General features: G+C 43.4%; 1 protein-coding gene across 2 annotated transcripts in view; it reads left to right on the forward strand.

The window, feature by feature from the left end:
* The window catches only part of GAN (gigaxonin), a 40132-nt gene extending 26319 nt beyond the window's left edge, over positions 1 to 13813 (forward strand). For both annotated transcript variants that reach the window (XM_085589880.1, XM_021541222.4), the window contains exon 11: positions 102 to 13813. In XM_085589880.1, coding sequence (XP_085446006.1) covers positions 102 to 283 — 182 coding nt within the window. In that variant the 3' untranslated portion in view covers positions 284 to 13813. The remainder of the gene's footprint in view (positions 1 to 101) is intronic.
* Positions 13814 to 19749: the final 5936 nt, after the last annotated feature.

Genomic DNA, 19749 nt, shown 5'->3' on the forward strand with positions numbered 1-19749 from the left:
CTGTGCATGCTCTCTTTCACGTATTTGCCTTACTAGAGGTTAGATGTGGTGGCAGCTGCAGTGAGTTTTAAGCATTTCATCTCTTTTTTTCGTTAATTCAGGTACAAACTATGACTATGTTAGGGAATTTAAGAGAAGCACGGGCACCTGGCAGCGCACGAAGCCGCTGTTCCCCTCGGACCTGCGCCGGACGGGCTGCGCAGCGCTGCGCATCGCCAACTGCAAACTCTTCCGGCTGCAGCTGCAGCAGGGATTGTTCCGCATCCGCGTCCCTTCGCCGTGATCCGTGTGCTGCCAGGGGAGGAGACTGGAAGAGTTCTGTGCAGTCCACCATAATCTAGCTCTATTTAAAGGAAAAGCTGAGAAATTACAGCTGAAAATTACACTGTATGCTGTGCTTTGGTATGGTAACTGTTTTTGTTTTAAATGCTTACAAAGCTTGAGTCTCAGTACTTGTTTCGGGAACAAATAACTTAAGTACACATTAAAGAGGAGAGAAGGGGGAAAATAAAAGGGGAGATCAAGGAAACACCTTCAGTCGTAACCATTTGGAGTTTAAACCCTGTTATTGAAGGAGGATTTTTGTGTGTGAAACTGGTGGGAATCGGTTTCCTTTGGCAAAGCTTATTGAAAAGCAAAAAAAAAAAAAAAAAAAAAAAGAAGCTTTCAGGTGCATTTCCCCTGCTGGGAACTGATACAAATCCATTTGCTATCTGGAACTGGATAGCTTAATACACAGAAGCTACATGATAACCAACCTCCCTGCTGTGCTGCTGTTGGAGCCTGAGGCCACAGGAGGTGTTGGTCGTTGCACCTTTTATTTCTAGTCCTTTCTCAAAAGATAAGGTCTGTGCCTAAAAAATGGTGGAGGTGTGTACATACGGTTTTTCATTCATTTGCGACGGTTTCATTCTGACAAATATTTTTAATATATATAAAATGGACTAATCTGAAAAGGATACACTCCAGGAAATGGATACAATACACCACAAAGATGTAAACAGTTTTTTCCTACGCTGTCATTCGAGTAGCCTGATGAACTGGTCTGCAGGTGGGTGGCATGCACTTCTAGGTGGGCTTTGGTGGCTGTTTTCCTTGAAGTGAAAAGGGAAGACATGTTTGGAACAGTTAGTGATGATTGCTGCTTTTGGTAAGAGCAAAAGGACAAACTAAATAGATTGTGTTCCTTTTTACTTCACTTGCAAGCTAAGAATGGTTTTTAAGACTGAGGATTGTAAAAAGGTGTATTTTATGTCTCTTACAACAAAGGCGAAATATGACAAGGATATATTTATTTTGCAGAAAACATGGGGTTTGAACTAAGAGTTAAGGAAAATTTGTACAGTGACTTTAAATTGGGATCAAAACTTGGTTTACTAATGATTTCTGTGCTACAGTACAGTCTTGTTTACTGCTGTCTGACTTTGGAAGCTGGGTTTTATGATGTGGTTATAGTGAAGAACTTAGTATCTTGCATTTTATTTCTTACTAAGCCTTGTTCACATCAGTAGTGATATTTAATTGACTTTTGTTTGTAGTCAAGATTAGCTGATAGAACAGTTTTACCTCAATTTTTGATTTCATTGTTGTTGTGATGGGTGGGGCATAACCTGTATTTATTTAAAAGGAATAAACTGGGAGAGATGAAAAATATAAATAATACCTCCTGCCCTTCAGAAAAAGAGACTTTGTACAACCAGTATTATAACTACATACAAGACTATCCACTCTGAAACTTTGTGGACCTCAGACAAGCCAAACTCTGCCCTCAGTTAGTGTAAATCTTCGTCATCTTTATTGAAATAATTTTACATATGTTGAAATATGATCCCAAACTAGGTCAAAATATTGGTATTTCACTAAATAGTCTTTGAAGAGCCATTCTGAAACTTACTTCTGCTCACTCCTTCCATAGCACTGATGTGGGGTTGGAATTACTCTTGATTCCTGAGCAGAGGAGTGTGAGAGGGTGAGGAAAAGGGCAGCAGCCAACCCATTGACTTTATTTTTATTTTTTACAATGCTGAAGTGCTGCAAAACTTGAACTATATACATCGATTTTCTGACCTATATTAGTTGGCATATTAAAAAGTTTATATATTTATGCATTGCAGTAAACTTGGTGTGTATATATATATATATATATATATATATGTCTTTAGGTTTTAAATTTATATATAATGCTTTACCACAGAAATGTGAACCACTATTTCCATCCTTGGCCGGCTTGTGAAATAAATCAAGTGCTGTTAGTTATGTAAAACTTCCCCTTTTTCAAAAATCTTACATGGGTCAATTTTTTTTTCCTCAGACAAAGTGCCAAGATCCCATATTCAAAAGTGATGAATGTTCCTAAGTATCAGTTTTACTTTGAGCTCAGTTTTCTAAGTAGTTTGGAAAATTTCAGAAAATGTTATTCAGAATATTACCAGCTGCTATCTCCTGAGTCCCTGTAGCTTCCCAGTACACTTGAGGGCATTCAGCATCCAGAAATGTAAGTGATAAATGCACATGATAAATCCAAGTAAATACTCTAGCAGTGTTTTGCAGTTCAAGTTACTGAACCAAATGTTTACACTTAGAGTAGGATTAACACTAGGTGTTCTTAGTTCATTTTTTTAAAGAAAAATAAAACAAATCTGGTGATTGGAGCATGTTGCAAATGCACTCAGTGAGATTTGACCAAGAAGTTTAAGCCTCTGTACCTGAACCAGTCACAAACTGAATTTCTGAGCACATTGTACTCGTGTCACGTTCCTTGTGGCTGGGGACCAAGTGTCCAAGGATGTTCTCCAGGGGTTTTGAGTGCATGCTCAAGATTTAGGCACTCCTGAGATGTCAAAACTGGTTTCTTTGGCATTGCCTAAGGGGATGGGACCATTCCCCATCTGCATTGTCTGTGGGACTTATCCAGAAGCTGTTCTAGCCTCTGTGTGTGCAGGAGGGAAGGGATGTGTCTTCTATCTGTCCAGCTCTGATCTGGGAGTGCATCCCTTGGATTGTGCAATAACCAGGTTTGATTTCCCTCTGAATTTGGAGCAAGGCTTTGAAGCCAAGGCTCCCCTTTCTGCAGGGATTGTACCAGTGATGGTGTAGGAGTGAAGAGGCAGAGCTCACCTCTGACTTCTCTTTCTCTTTACTGAGGGGTGGTTGATTTCAGAAGGGGAGGGAGGCTGTGATGGTACCAGAGGTGCTGAGAGGAGGGAGGTCATCAGTTTGCTGAGTGTTGAATGTGCAAACAGCTGTAGATTGACCTGGGTTCACTGGTAAATGCCACCACTCAGCTGTCCCTGCTCTCCTGGCACTGTGTGCTGCTGCACATGATGGCTGAACCACACGAGAAACAACTCGGGAGTTTTTCCAAGTTGCAGCCTGGGGGTTTTAGGTGGTTTGGCAGCTTAGAAACTTGTTTAAGTTGTCCTTGCTTAGCACAGCGGCCTTAATTCCTCCCAGCTCATGATTGACACTGACATTCAGCCAGGTCCTCCACAGGTGACTGTTTGAATGTGTGTCCTGGCCAGCTGTCTGTGCAGGATGAGGACTGGCTGGGCCACCTTGAGCTTGAGGCACTTGGGCTGGGCCACTGCATCCGTTTTCCTTTCCCTAGTGAGGAATTGGACCCACCCCAGCTACTGAAATCAGAAAATCACCAAATACGGGGTAGGAATTGTGGAAGATGGAATGAGTGGTGGCTTTTTTCTCTCCTTACTCCATCTCTTCCTGCAATTCCCCCAAGAAAAGTTTCTTCTTCCTTTTTTTCCTGTGCCACAGATAATTTTGGAAAATTTTTGGAATTGTCAATTTTAGGGGAAAAGTGGGGGAAAAAGTATATATTACTGTAAGCACACAGCAGTGTCCTTTGTGCTTGTTTTACACTTGTAGCCTTGTGGTGGCTGTGCACAGCAGAGAGAGATTACAGAAGCAAAGGTGTAAAGTGCTGTTACTCTCATAAAATAAATCCCTTGAGTTTCTGAGGGAGGCACATGCCTGGCCTGGCTCCGTTCCTTACCTGGCCTTGACAGATGCTCATGTTCCTAAAGAGTCAGGGTTGGATTTCAGATCCTCTCCCTTGCTGGTTTTATACTTGAAGAAGAGGCATCCTGAAGAGTTTTCGGTTTTGCTATACCATAGCAAGGTCTGGTTGTCCTTAAATATTTTGTCAGCTAATCCTTAAATTTTAGTTATTGTGAAAATGTTGTGTCAGCCCAGCTGCTTCTGGTCAAGTGGAATTTCTGTAGCTTTGAAGGTACTTCATCTTTAGATTGAAGGAAAATTAATACAAAATTACACAAAAGGACAGAGGTGAATCTGAAAGCAGAAAAAGCTCAAAATCAGCTCACTGATAGCTGTGGCAGGCTGTGTCCCTGGTGTTTGACTGCACAGCACGTGCCTAGCACACAGCCTGCCTTCAGGAGCAGAGATCTTGATGAAAATAAGAGGTTTTTATCAAAGCTACTGAACCGCCTGGCTTAGGAACTCCCCCTCCAGAGCACACCAGGCAGCTTGACTGTTTTGCAATATTTCTGGTGCCTGCATGACTCAGTAAATGCACAAGAACAGGACTGAGGGGTCTGGGGAGGTTTTCCCCTGTTTTAACTGCAGTTTCTCTGTTTGTTCCATAAATGCTGTGCACAGGCTCTGCTACCATGCATGTGCCATGCAGAGTGGAGGATGCAATAACCAATCCAAGTTGTTACAAGTGCCAAACTTTTGAGTTCTTCTGTGTATAACAATAATTCAACTGTTCTACTAAAATACAGATATGCTTAAAATTCACTGTGTTCCAAAAAAGAGCAGTGGTTCTTTTTTTTTTTTAAATGAATGCTATTGAAAGCAGTGTAAATCTACTTTTTTTATACTGTTCTGCAGGTTTATGTTACTCTTCACAGCTGCCTTGCCATCACACTCCATGTGATGCATATGGACACTTTGCTCTTTATTAGAGCACTGGTGCCATGCAAGATATAATAAAAGGCAGCTGACAACAGGCTTTAGTATTTAAAATTGTAACTGTTTAGATTAAGTGCTATTTGTTTGCATTTATCGACCTGCAGAATGAAACTGTGCCTTGGGAAATGTGGCTGTGCCCAGGGACACAGGCAGACTGAGCATTGTAACTAAGGTGTGGTTTGGTGCCACTCACAGCAATGCTTTCCAAGGAATTATATTTAATTTAGTGTTAAATAGATCCTTTCTGTCTCTAATTTAGCACGGAGGATTTGAGGGTTGTGCTCTCTTTAGCTCTTTGGAGTACTTAAACGGCTACTTCAGGTGGGTGGGAGGGGTGTTAATTGCATCCGTGTTTGTAGAAGCTGCTATTTCCATCTTCCCAAAGGAGTATTTCCTTTTCCTGTTCAGGACTGAGTACAGGCTTGTGTTTCAGTCGTCACTGCTGCAGCCTTTTGACATTTGCCATTTCTGATGCTCTTCCTTGTATTTTCTTGGAGCTGTGTTTCCAGGGCACATGGTCTGCGAGAGAAAAGCACAGGGCATGGGAAGGTGAGCCAGTAAAAGCTAAAGGCAGTGGGGTTTGGGGGAAACTCTGCTCATTTTAGTGGGGGTGTGCTCTGAAGTTTATTAATAAGTTTGGCACCTGCTCTCCATCATCCCTATGGTTTTTGGTGTGGGGTTTTTTTTCTTTTTTTCCCTGGGAAATTTCCTTGCTGTAGGAAGGATTGCAGCCAGGGTTTAAGGTGACACCTCTGACCAGCCATGCCCAGTATGACTCTGCAGTCTGACTGCTGCTCTTCTCCAGCAATCAACTCTCTCAAATGTTTGATTAATAGGTTACCTAAAAACATAGACTAAAGCCATTCATCTAGTTAAACACCTGCTCAAAAGCATTAAGGGTAACAAAAGAGTTAAACTATGAGCTACTACCAACAGGTGATTATGTTGAATATTTATTGATGATACAAAATCTGAATAATATTTTTAAAAATTACTTATTTTAGGTATCTGCTTTTTAGTTAAAAAAGTATTTGCAATACACAAAGTACTTATATAGAATAGTATTTGGAGGTTATTTGAAATAATCTATTGAAGTATCTTGAAAAGTGAGCTGGAAGATTGGAGCTTTTCAATGGAAAAAGGCTAAATCTTGATGCCCAGCAGTTTTGCAGGGTTTCTGTGAGCAGAGTACACCTGCCAGAGCACTTCAGGACATGAAGCTGCTCAATGCCACTGCCTACCTGTGCCCTTGAATTTGTATAATGAAATGAGGCTGTTCTGAGCCCTGGTAAAAGCTGACGGGTCTGATTACAATAATAGAAAGAAACATACCCTATGTAATTAGTGTTACTTTATTGATAAAATTGATTGAAATTGATTGATTAAATTAATTTTTTTTTAATAATGAGTGTTTTTGAATGACCACCTTAGGCGCTTATTTAATTTTTTTAAAAATTTGTTTGACTTTCCTCCATTTCTTTTGAGTTTATGCTGAGACAACCTCAGTTTTTGTCAAGGGCAAATTTCCTTTATCTATAGTTCTAAACCCTGTCAGACCCTGACCGACCTCCTGCCACCAGCTGTGCACTTGTTTCACAAGTGTCATTTCTGTGCATTCTGTTATTGGGCTGCCACCTCTGCCAATTTCAGAACAGAAAAAAAAAAGCCCTGTGGAACAAATTCATACCTGATGAAAGCAAAAGCCAATTTGGAAAGTTTAAATTTCCATCTGCAATAGGCAGCACGCTACAAAAACTTGATCCTTGGCTGGGCTTGAGGTTCTCTCCTCAATGACCTCACATGCAAAAGCTGCAGGTTTTATTAATCTGCTTTATTAATTTACAAATGGTAGCAGGAAAGCATAATCATCCCTGTCACTGGTTTCACTGTTTTTATGTCTTAAAAAGCAAAGCCTGCTTATTTGAGTGAATAAAGCAGTACACAGGGATATTTGCTGAGGTGATCAAGTTAAACACAGCTGATATTCTGTAAAGCTCTTGCTATAGTTTCTTTCTGAAGGGAAACCAGGGAGTGCCCTCCTAAGAAATACTTTCAAACCCTTTCAGAGCTGGTCTTAAACTAGTCCAAAGGACTCCTTTGGGTTGCTTAGAGAACATGAAGTCTGTTCTAGCTTTTGTTTGCTTGGGGAAACACCTGCTAAGTCAATTTTAAGCTTTTTTTTTTTTTTAATCCTTAATTTCCAAAACTTGAGTGGTTTGCTTCTTGCAATTGAAACATGTTTGTATTTAAGGGTCTGAGAGTGCATTTTGCAATGCATGGGGAGTGTTCTGTCCTATCTTGGTTACATGATGTAAACAGCAAGCTGTGTTCTGGGAGGCTCCTGGAAGCTCCTTTACAGTGCTGAGGGGTGGAGAAGGTTCAGTACCAGATTCTCCTTACACTGCACCAGTCTTGCTGTGAGTGTCAGATGGGGCAAGAGGCTGGGTTTGGTACAGAACTCATGGAATTGCCACCACTGATTGCCCTCAGTGTTTGGACCCCAAAGCCCATCAGGGGCAGGTCCTGGGTGTTCCATGCACGATGTTTCCTCTGGCCTCGGGTGTTTTCTCTTTTGCTGTTATTAACAGGATTTTGCTTTCACTCTCCCTCTGAACACATGGCCTGTGCCCACGGGCCAGGGAGCACAGCTGCTGTGGGTCAGAGGGTGGCCACACCAACTTGCTCTCTGTGGCTTTTGCACATCTCTGCACATCAGTGTGTGTGGGGACAGTGCTTAGCACACAATGAAATGACTTTTCATGGAGCTTGTAGAACTGATGCCGGCAGGTCAGACATCACCTGAACACCTGTAAGCAAACCTGCAGGTAGAGCAGGTGTAGCCCAGTCCCTCATGTGTGTCACTGTGCCTGGAAGTCTGGCACTTTGTCCTGGGGGGAAAAGCCCCTATTCCCAGCTACCTCATTTTTTCTTTCTTTGCACTTTGTCAAATATTTTTTGTTTTGTTTTAAATCACATTTTGTCCTTCAATTAAAACCTAAAAGCAGACAAGAAGCAGGACAGAATGGTACCATTGTCCAAGGACAGTTTAATTTCATTTTAAATTAATGTTTCTGTACAAAAAGACCAAGGTTGACCTGCAGCTGCTGTAAAAAGTAAATAAAAATTTCTATAACTTGATAATAACTATTATACTTGGAAATGAGAGTAGCAATTGAAAGGCTGTCCTGATGATTTTTAAATAGGAAGACATCTGTTCAAAAAAATAGAAGTCTCTGCTCTTTTAAGGACAGATCAGATAGTTTTCTCTCTGCCTCTACTCTGCTCTCACTATTTTGCCTGTGGACTTGATACAATAGAGAGATTCACTGATTTTTCTGTAATGTCTAATTAGATATTTTTCTGTGGAGTTTCCCATTTAATCACCTGCAGAGGAAAAACTGTTCAAATCAATACCCACCTTCCATACCTGAACTGTCATTGACCATTTTTTATGATCTTCAGGTATGTGGGATTTTGCGTAGATTGAAAAAGTTTTTTAAGTGTCTTTTCTTCTGCTCCTAAAGGTGCTATTTCGACATAGTTTTGAATTCCTTACACTGTGCTTGACTTCTAAAAGTACCAATATAAGCTGGTAATCAGCTTGTGTTTATTCTGTGGAGTTTTTCTTTGAGTATTCAATCTCTATTTTGAAAAGCATCCCTTTTCATAAAGATGGCTTCCAAACTGTCAAAAGGCCTTAATAATGCAAAATATAATGGGAAAATGCTCCCTTTTCCCTTCTTTGTAAAGGCAAAACCAAGAAATGCTTCACAGAGAATATTTTCCTCTAAAATTTTGAGGAGACGCTGATACTAACTTTGAATTCAATGTAGCAAACATTTTAGTGGCCATGCACAAATAGCAGGGGTGAAACAAGGAGCTATTCATTAACTCTGCAGACTGTACCAATTAGCTGCTAATTCCAGAGCCTTCCATTAGCATCATGGTGGCTATTCCATAAATATTAATCTTCCCAGGCTTGGTCCCAGGACATGGCTGTGTGTCTGGGACACGGTGACCCATGAGGCTGGCAGGTCACTGGGGTGTTGTGCCCAGTGTAGGTTTGTCTCAGACCCCTCCTGCTCAGCCCCCCAGGGTTTAGTGCTCAGGAGGAGGGAGGAGGGAAGCTCCAAGTGCTGCCATTGCAGTGACATCAGCTTGGGCACTATGAGAAGAGGCTCTTGTAGACACAAGCTCTGGAGGAGAGAGCTGAATTTTAGTCCTGCATAGGAACTTTGTTGTTGTCTTTTTTGTGCTGCCTTTATTTCTGTTTGATCTGTATCATCAGTTTGTTTTAGGCATTTGGTAACACTGCTACAGGAAGGTTTTTCTTTCTCTGAAGCACATGAAGTCCTACTCCTGCCCTGTCTGAAGCAGCAGGATCAAGGGTTGATGTTTGAATTTGTCCCATCTCCATACATCAGGTAATTTATTGTATTCTTATAGGCTCTGCATTCCCAGTGCTGTAGCATTTTTCACTCATGTTAATCTCAGAGCTCTTTAGCCTTTTGAAAAGAGTCCAGAGACTACCTTGTCCTTTTCCTCCTTCACACATTGGGTGCTGCCCTCTGGACCATCCAGACTCATCCAGGCTGTCACTGCAGAGGAGCCACCGGTTGGTGGCCTCACAGGAGTATCTGTGTTACATGCAGTGCTTCTGAAAAACAGCTGAAAAATGTTGAAAACAGCTGAAAATGGAGAAACTCTACTGAGCTTGCAATTTCCTGATCCTCTCATTCTAGGGAAGGCTGAGGAGCAACATTGTTCCTTGCCTTGCAGCTGCTCCCTGCTGCACAGGTAAGGATGAGTCCACACTGTCCCTTATGATGTAAAGATTGATGGGCTGTTATAGGAGATTTGCTATTTTGCATTTGTTGTATTTAAATCTGAACTTCTGGAGCTATGGAACTGTGGGTTCTGGAACTATGTCTGCAGTGTAGAACCACAGGTACTGGCCTAAAGAGCCGGGGAGCTTCTGGCCACCTGTTTTTACACTGCACTTTCTTCTTGTCTTGAGAAACCAGAGATGTGAAACTGCATCCCAGTTTGTATGCCCACTGCTCTGTAATCCAGAGTGGGACCCTGATAACCTGGAATTGTTTTACCTTCAGAAGGAAAAACTGAAATTTCTTCACATTAGATGCTCTATCTTTCAGAGTTTTCTCTCGGTAAACCATATTTATTGGGTTCCATGAATCTTGTGGGATTGGGTTAAAGAAATGAATATGTATTATAAGAATGATAACTAGTATACTTAGTCTGACTTTGTACAGTACAAATACTCTCTTATATCTTAAGAGAATGAAAAAACTATTGAATAATCCAATTATGATATCTGTATTCCATGAACCAAGTAATAGGAGGGTGTTGGAATGTGATGTTACGTTGCTGCCACTCTCGTAAAGGTTCAGTGTTCTGTCAAATTTAAGATTTTGATAATTACCAGGATATTATCAGAATATATTGCCACCTTTTCTACAAAAGGCACATTGGTGTGGTGAGGTAAAAGTACTCACCTCTTCTTTACCATCTGTGGCATGCAGCTGGACAACAAGGGTCATCCCCATCATGCAGCTGTGGTGCTCTGACTCCTGTGTTACAGATGTGGTTACTGTTACAGCCTTTCTATGTGTGTACATGTTCTGTGGGTCCTGCTTTGTGTGGGAATGGAGTTTTAGCTTTTATGTGTCCACCTCAAAATCTTTAGAAATTAATTGATTAATCACTTGGGGGCAGGGTTTGGAATACTCTGATCAGAGTATGTTGAGTTACTTCTGTATAAAACAGGGAAAAATAAGACATAAATGCTCTTTGACCTCAATCAAACTATGCAATACAGCACACCAGAGAGCTGAATTCCTTGTGATACAGAAGTGCATCTCCTGTGTCCTTCCAAACCCAGTCCTTGGTCCAAGGTTAGGAGAGCTTGTACTCAATGGCTGCCCAAGAATCTCGTATCCAGATCAACTCTAGTTCACTGCTTTTGCTCCTGCCCCCTTGCCTGACCCAGCAGTTCAGCCAGGTCAGGTTGTTGGGTGTTTTGGCTCAGAATGATGTGATCTCCGTGTGTGTCCCTCCTGTTGTCCCATGGTGTTGTCAACTGGAGCTTGTCCTATAACCCCACCAGTGTGGCTTTACCCTCTGGGGCCACTTCAGCACATTTGCACCTCCCTGCCCTAGAGCATGTCAGGTGTTTGGGGTTTGCTGTGCCCCCTGGGTTGGTGTTGTCTTGCTTTCCCTGTGTCAGTCACTTGTGGATCTGGTGCTTACAGTAAAGAATGCCTGTGATGTCTCCAATCAGTCCAAGTACGTTTTCATTTCTGCCACTTCTGTGCGAGTTTGGTCTTTTTGCTTCTGTGGCAATTCAGCGATAAATGCCCATGTGTCAGGACTGCTGGTAAAGGTTCTTTGTTCTCCCACTGCTTCATTTTTCTAATGAAATTTATTCCTTGTGTTCTTCTTCTTCCCCCTGTTAAAAAACGGGTAGAGTTTTTCCTGGTTCTGCCTCCCGTGAGGAGCTCTCCTCTCCCAGGTGATCATGAATTCTTCATTTCCTTAAGCCTGGACCTCATACAGTTTCTGCCTCCTAATTCCCTTTACTATTTTGTCTCTCTTTAATTGAGATTGACCTCGATTTCTTTCTTGATTCCAAACAGGGATTTTGGTGCATAGCCTGGGAGACAAGCAGGAAAGCTCTCTCTGTGTACATCCATTTCCTCCCCAGCACACGCAGTGTAAGGGGCTCAGCCTGTTCCATTCCCTCCCCCAGGTTTTTCCTAGTGCTAAGCAGACCACAGGCTGAAGCCATTTCTTATTTCTTTTGGTAACTGAAAATTTTAGGAGATTTTCTTCTTCAGAAATAGCCACTGCAGATGAGCAGCTGGCATGAGTGAGGGTTGTTATGCTTCCATATTCAGTATTTTTAATTGAGGAACAAATAATTTATTTTGGGGAAAAATGTAAATTTTTTTGTATTTGTATGTCAAAGTGGCCTTTATAGGAAAAGCACATAAAATAGTTAGATTAAAATTGCTTAGTTGTGTAATTTCAGTGGGGATTTTTGTATTGACAGGGTTTCTATGCATTTTTCAAAATATACTTGCTGGTTTGTGTTAGAATTATTGGAAATCTTTTAAAAAACATGTATTACCACATTTTCCATGGTTGATCCCTTTACTATCATTCCTTTTGAATACTAAAAAGATTTTAATTAACCCTGTAAATTAATTTTCCCCACAAATATTTGCATTAAGTCAATATAATGAGTTATAGCATGGGTATGTAGCTTTAACGAAATAAGCCTAGTAGTGCAGCTTAATTCTGGAGAGATATGTTTGCAGAAGGGTGGTACAGCAGCGTTTCAATTGCACTTAAAACACTAAATTAGGAAATTAAGTTTTTGCTGTACCTCACTAGGGTTTTATTAAACTATGTCCATCCTGTATTGTTTACACTTTAGCATTATTTAACTATGTATTGTTTGTGCAGTTTGCAGTTCTCTGTTCTGTCAGGATTATGTGAACATTAAAAGATAGGAAAAGTTTTGGAGTGTGTGGTGTCCTCGTGGGTTTGACGTGAGTTTGGGGAGGGAGGAGAGAGGAAAGTCAGATCCATTAGTGCATTTTTCCATTAAATGATGTACACGTTTTCACATTAGATGAGACTGAATAACAGAAGTTACAATTGAACTGTGAGTAAAATCAGTGGTTTGGGGGTGGGGGGAATTAAGGGGTTGCAGAACTTAAGGCAAAAACCCTTCAGTTGCGCTGTGGTACAACTGCCCTGACTGCCTGTGCAAAGCATAGCCCGAGGGGACACATCAGACCTATCCATTTTTCTGGTTTTACTTTCTCTTCCCCAGGTGTTGCTGCAAGGTTTGCTAGGTAGGACCTTCCCAAGAATGTTTATCAACTGAGACTTGAGTTTTATAATTTTATGTTTGTAGTTTTAATTTTTGTTCTTGTTTGTGTTTCATAGAACATCCCTCATGTTCACAGGTTAGTGTAAGTGCAGGCTTTCAGGTGTAGCACCAAATGAGCGTTTCATGCAACCATGCATTCTGTAATTGACAAAAAATGTGCAATTCTAATGGTATTTTGACCCATTGCTGAAACACTGGGTTTTGCAATTGAACAAACTCAAAAATTGAAAACACTCTGTGTCTTCATTAGATGTCTTGAAGGTGAAGCAAAAGGCAGTTACTCCAGTTGTACCCATGATAATTTGGTAATTTTTTAATAGTTTTATGGTCTGTTTTTAGAAAAAAACACTAATTTCTTGGTTTACTTTAGTTGTCATAAATTGCCTAGTGCAGAGTCTGGTCCACCTCCATTTGTTTATTTTCATGGAGTAGTTGCACAAAAACTGGTAACAGCAAAGTAGGAAAGCTCTTTGGTTACTCACCAGTAGCTTCCCTTGCAGAATTGCTTTGTGGCTCACACATGGTATGAAAAGGGACACGGGAATTTTCCTGGATTCAGTAGCACTCGCTTTGTTTACGTGTTCAGTAGAACATTGGGTGACTAAAGGGAGGCTCCCTTTTTAAAGTATTTGACTTGTGCTTTGAGGACTTAGTTGCCACTGTGCAAATTGTGCTGTAATATTGTACCAAGGATCAGTGAAAGTGTTTTATCTTTTTTAATGTCGTTTGTATTTGACCGGGTTTTATAAATGTAAGAAAACAGAGTGTTGTATTTTGATCTGAAATTTGCGTATGGTAAAAGTAACTTTGCTTTATGTATCGGAGGTTTGTTCAGAACTTGAATCATTTTATAGAAGGGTACAGACCAAAATTATTTGTCTTAAAGGTGTTTAATAAATTAACCAAATAAAACATTGATTGTTTGAAAACTTGTTAACTGCACCTTCTGTTTTTTGGGTGGTTTTTTTTTTTAATTTTAAAAATGGTTCAAGATTTTCTCTCAAGGTCTTATAAAAAGTGAAAAAAAAAAGTAGATTTTATAAATATCATCTCCCATGAGTTATCTGTTTTATTATTAAACATTCCAACATGCCAGAAGTTTAATCAAAGGGGAAAACCCAAAGGAAATAAATGGAGAAGGAAAGGCAATGAGGAAATGACGGGAGGCAGGATCAGTCCCTCCCTGGCTCTGCCCAGGCAGTAAATGCTTGTTGTTGCTGGGCCGTGGATGTGGCCACCCTAGGAAAAATGGGAGTGGGGAGCAGCTTCTGCTCACCTGGAAAAGCTCTTGTGGTTGTTTCAAGGTGTCCATTCTCCCCAGCAGTCACCTTCACTCATCCCCTTCACAAATACTGCTCTTCCATGTGACCTTTCAAAGCAGAGGAGAAAAATATGTGAAGCATAACTGCTCCCAAGGGCAGGTACAAACAGCTCCTTCCAGGGCTGCCTGATATTCTGACCCTTGGCTATGTCACAGCGTGCAGACGCAACCCCTGCAAGTTCAGAGACCTGCACATTTTTAAGATGCCAAGCAGCTGCAACTCCAGTTGAGCAATATTCTGCCTCCATGCTGCCTGCACTGGGATACTGGCACTGGGGTACCTTGCCTCTGCTGGGGCTGCCTCCCCTGGGTTTGATCTTCAGGAAAATACCCAGAGCTCTTTCTACCTTTTCCTAAACAAAAGGACTGAGGCAAGGCCAAGTGTGAGGTCAGAGTCAAGGAAAAGCTGGGGTTTGGGGCAGCTTGAGCAAGGGGAGCGAAGGGGGAAGGCAGCAATACAGCTTCAAAGCAGAGTGCAGAAACCAGATGCTGTAAATAAATGTTCTAAAAGAGGTGGTGGGAACTAAGACAGAAAAATTAATATTTGTTCCATAAATCCCTTTCCTTACTTAGTTCCACAGCCATACCAAGGTCCAGGACTGCCAGCCAGGTTGGTGCAGGGAGCCTGAGGCCTCCAGTGTAAACACAGACTGATGATAGGGAATCTCGTGTTGATTTACCCTTGTTGCTGGTGTTCCTATGGTTATGGCTGTGTAGATGGGCTCTGCCATATCTCCGCTGTCTTACTGAGTCTTGGAAACAAAGACAGGAGGGTGAACTTGGATTTATCTTTATTCCACAGCCTGGAATCCTAACAGAAAAGGAAGAGGGCTGCTGCCTGGTTTCCTTTACCTCTTATGCACAGAGGTGATATAACTTTTGAAGTTCCCATTTCTGCCTCTTTTTAACCCCTCAAATTCTTTTTCCTTAGATCTCACAGGAGAAATCCAGAACTGGTTCCTCAAACAGGATTTTCAGCTGAAGCTCTTGATGCCTGGGAGCAAGGTCTCTCTGTGCCTCCTTAACTGCAAGATACTTGCCAAGAAGGCAAAGTATTAAGTTTACACAACCGGACTTGTGACTCTGGTGATTTCTGTTTCACAGGCAGTCACAGTTGTTCACCAGCTTCTACCTCAGCCTGAGAGAGGAGTGTCCCATCAGCTTTCTCCTGGCAAGAATATTCTAGGAGAGGCATGCAGTTGGCAAAGGATCCCTGCAGGTTGGAGCTGCTGTAGAGGCATCTGGGTGTGTGAGCAGCCCCAGCTTTGCTGTGCCAGGCTCTTCCCAGGGCTGGTGTCTCCCTGGTAAGAGATGGCATTTGTATCCTTTACATAGCCCAAGTTTTGGAGCCATCTTTCAACAGGCTGAATTTTTCAGGTGAAGAACAGGCTTCTGGCCTTCAGAATCTCAAATCAAGCAGCCAGACCCTGCTGTTCACTAAGCTCCATTTTACTGAGTTGTCCATTTGCACAAGGATCACTGGAAACAGTAAAATTAACAGAATTAATTGCTGTTCAGAATTCAATACAACCCATAACTTTTTGTCTGGAAGCAGCTGTAAAGTCAGAAATTGATGCAGGGTCTATGGGGTCTTCATACAAGTCATTTGAACTGAGTGTTTTTGCCACTCCAGAGATTTCTCTGCTCCAGGTGAAGCCACTGGCAGCAGGATCGGAGCTGTTACTTTTCCTTTTTCCAAGAGTGCATTTGGGTGTGCACATGCCAAGCTCTGTCACATGTGGCCTCTAAGGAATCATGAACCCCAACACTGTGGGCTGGGCTGAAGGAGTTGGCTAATGGAGAATTTACGGTAAGAGCAAAATGTATTTTTAACCACCAGGATATGCTTATCGTCAGGAAAGGGCAAGCAGCACTCCTATCTCTCCAGGGAAGGGGAAGTGTTGAGCGTGACTTTATTTTTTTCCAACTCCTTTTCAAACTCTGAAAGGGTTTTTTTCTTGCAGAGACATGTCATTGGATTAAATCTGGGAGTTACACAGACATCAATCCTGGGTCACAGGTGAAAAATATTAAATGCTAGGCATGCAGTGTTTTTCCATTGCATGTGATGTACGTTCAGGAAAGACCTTTGGCAAGAGTGCTTTGAAATCAGTCCGTTTTGCATTTTAAAATATACCAAGAGCCCGTCCATAAGCTTTTAATTTTGTAGGAGAGCTTTGATGTTTTCTGTGTTGAAAAGGAAAGCAGATTCCCCTCCATGTACCCCACCCTGTGCCTCTGGAACAAGCAGCACATCAGGTGCCTGCGGTCGTGGGCTGCTTTTGGGCTTGGGGTGCTTTACTTAGAAGTGGGATGGACGCGTCCCCTTGTTTGTCACTGTGCCTGCTCGGACTCTGCCACCGAGGAGAGACCCAGGGGAGCCTGTCCCCTTGTTTGTCACTGTGAAAATCTCCACTCTGCCACCCAGGAGAGCATCCGGGGAGCGTGTCCCCTTGTTTGTCACTGTGAAAATCTCCACTCTGCCACCCAGGAGAGCATCCAGGGGAGCCTGTCCCCTTGTTTGTCACTGTGAAAATCTCCATTCTGCCACCCAGGAGAGCATCCGGGGAGCGTGTCCCCTTGTTTGTCACTGCAAATCTCCACTCTGCCACCCAGGAGAGCATCCGGGGAGCGTGTCCCCTTGTTTGTCACTGTGAAAATCTCCACTCTGCCACCCAGGAGAGCATCCGGGGAGCGTGTCCCCTTGTTTGTCACTGTGAAAATCTCCACTCTGCCACCCAGGAGAGCATCCGGGGAGCGTGTCCCCTTGTTTGTCACTGTGAAAATCTCCACTCTGCCACCCAGGAGAGCATCCAGGGGAGCCTGTCCCCTTGTTTGTCACTGTGAAAATCTCCATTCTGCCACCCAGGAGAGCATCCGGGGAGCGTGTCCCCTTGTTTGTCACTGCAAATCTCCACTCTGCCACCCAGGAGAGCATCCGGGGAGCGTGTCCCCTTGTTTGTCACTGTGAAAATCTCCACTCTGCCACCCAGGAGAGCATCCGGGGAGCGTGTCCCCTTGTTTGTCACTGTGAAAATCTCCATTCTGCCACCCAGGAGAGCATCCGGGGAGCGTGTCCCCTTGTTTGTCACTGTGAAAATCTCCATTCTGCCACCCAGGAGAGCATCCAGGGGAGCGTGTCCCCTTGTTTGTCACTGTGAAAATCTCCATTCTGCCACCCAGGAGAGCATCCGGGGAGCGTGTCCCCTTGTTTGTCACTGCAAATCTCCACTCTGCCACCCAGGAGAGCATCCGGGGAGCGTGTCCCCTTGTTTGTCACTGTGAAAATCTCCACTCTGCCACCCAGGAGAGCATCCAGGGGAGCCTGTCCCCTTGTTTGTCACTGTGAAAATCTCCATTCTGCCACCCAGGAGAGCATCCAGGGGAGCGCGTCCCCTTGTTTGTCACCGTGCCTGTCTGCACTCAGCCACCCAAGAGAACACCCAGGGCCGCCTCCCGAAGCGAGTTCAGCAGCAGGGCCCTTTTGCCATTTCCCATCTCCCATTTTGCACAGCTGCTGTCCCTTTCCATAATCCCGCCCCGGCACCAGGAAAGCCTTTGAACGAGACACCGCGATTTGCTTGCAGGACACAGCAGCGACGCCTTTCAGAGCACCTTAGGCAGGAGGGGCTTGGCTGATCGTGTAAATACCTGCTTGCCTGTTTTAGTCAGCGGTTGGAGTCACAAAGGAAAGAGACGCTTTGAAATGCTAAAAGCTGCCTGACCAAAGGCTGAGGGTGTTCCCTCCCTGCCTCCCTCCATTCCCACGTGCTGCCCACCGCCTCCGAACCAGTCCCGCCTGTCCTCCCGCTGTGTCCTCAGCGCTGCCCGCCTCCCTCTGCCCCTTCTCCCGGCTCCTCCTGCCCTTCCCGGGGAAGCTGTTGGGAGTCCCTACAGCCCCGGTTTAAACCCACGTACAGAAACAATGGCTGGAGCGAGGCGGCCGGGCCGTGGCTCAGCAGGGCCCATCGCGCCCTCCTCCCACCTCGCCTCGTTTTCCCCTCAGCGCTGGCGGCGCTGGCCCGGCAGGACGGCGAGGGGAGGCTGGGCTGGGCTGGGTGATCTCCCCGAGGAGGGACCGGGGGGCTTTGTCCTGCATTTGCTCCCTCGCCGTGGCTGAGTGTGAGGGTGAAGGCGGCGGCGGGAGGCGCTCCGCGGGGACGGCGCCCTCAGAGCCCGGGGAAGGGTCGCTCACAGCCCGCCATCTGCCCCTGGAGCTGAGGGCAATCATCGGGCTTGCGCTTCACCTGGGCCGATTCCTTGCCTCTTGCTATCTGTGCTTCGGCAGGTTTCGCTGATTTGCAATTAAATCTCCTTTCATGTTGGTTTTAACTGCCTTCTCACTTCCCCATGCTACAGAGTAATGCTGAAGAATCCATTTTCAGCCTTTCAGTTAATCTCCTCCTCATTTCAGCTGCGTCTGTGCTTTTCTCCCTGCTGGAGTAGTGTGAAATATTCAGGGAGAAATGTGAGATTCCCTCATCTGAAAGTCGTGTACCACATCTTACAGCTTGGCATGAGGCACGGGAATGTTCCTGGCTCTACCTGCTTTGAAGAGCAAACAAAGGAAAACTGTAAGCACCACGGTGTCTGGTCTTGGCAGATGCTTTGGAGACCAGCTCATTTTCATGGAAATTAGGTTGTTGCTATTAGTTTTGGTTGGGTTTTTTTTTTTTGGTGTTTTTTGTTTGTTTGTTTGTTTGTTTGTTTTCCTGACCTGAGCGATTCCTCGATCACTTTTCCATTTTCATGAAGCAGTTTGTGAATCACAGTTAGCAAATGCTGCTTCCCTTCGATGTGTGGTAATCCTGCCTTCTCTGTTCTTAACTGCTCTCTGGAATTTTCCATCTTAATATGAATATTTCAATGAAAGGTAACAAAGAAAGCCCCTCACTACCTTGTACTTGTTTAAAGACAACAGGAAAGTCGTGAAAGCTAAAATAAAACCAAAACTGGCTTGCAATTGTGTAACCCCCCCATGTTAAGAAATGAGAGAGCAAAGGGCTGAGGAAAAACATTGAGAGACAAACCCTTCAGGTGTGGGCAGTGGTGCAAGTTAAACAGTCCCTGCTCAGGGGAGTGCTGGACTCACTCCTTGGTACAGGTGTGCCATTGTAGCATTCTCCTCTGTTGGCAAACTGGTTTTAAATACAGACATGTTGCATTTGTCTCCATTTGGAGATGTAGCATCAGGATCAAGTGCACCACAACTCAGTTCAATGTTTACAACTTTCCCCAACTTTTTTCTTTATGCTGAATGGTGTTTTATATCCTTGAGATATTAGTCTGGTGGTTGGCATAACCCAAAATCTAACAATTTACCTACCATCAACTGCTCCAGCTTTCTGGGCTCTTTTTTTTTTTTTTTTTTTTTTCCTTTAATCCAATCTGTTCCTTGGAGCTGATGTAATTAAAATGGCACCACCCTCAGACCCTGCTATGAGATGACAGATGCTCCTTGGATTTGTTTTTCTTTATACAAACATAATGTTATAAAGGTCCTAAAGATTAAATTTTCTTGCCTAAATAGATGCTGAGAATAACTTAGGGGTAGCAT

The sequence above is a fragment of the Lonchura striata genome, chromosome 11 (genome assembly GCF_050655825.1).
Source record: "Lonchura striata isolate lonStrDom1 chromosome 11, ASM5065582v1, whole genome shotgun sequence".
NCBI classification, from domain to species: Eukaryota; Metazoa; Chordata; class Aves; order Passeriformes; family Estrildidae; genus Lonchura; species Lonchura striata.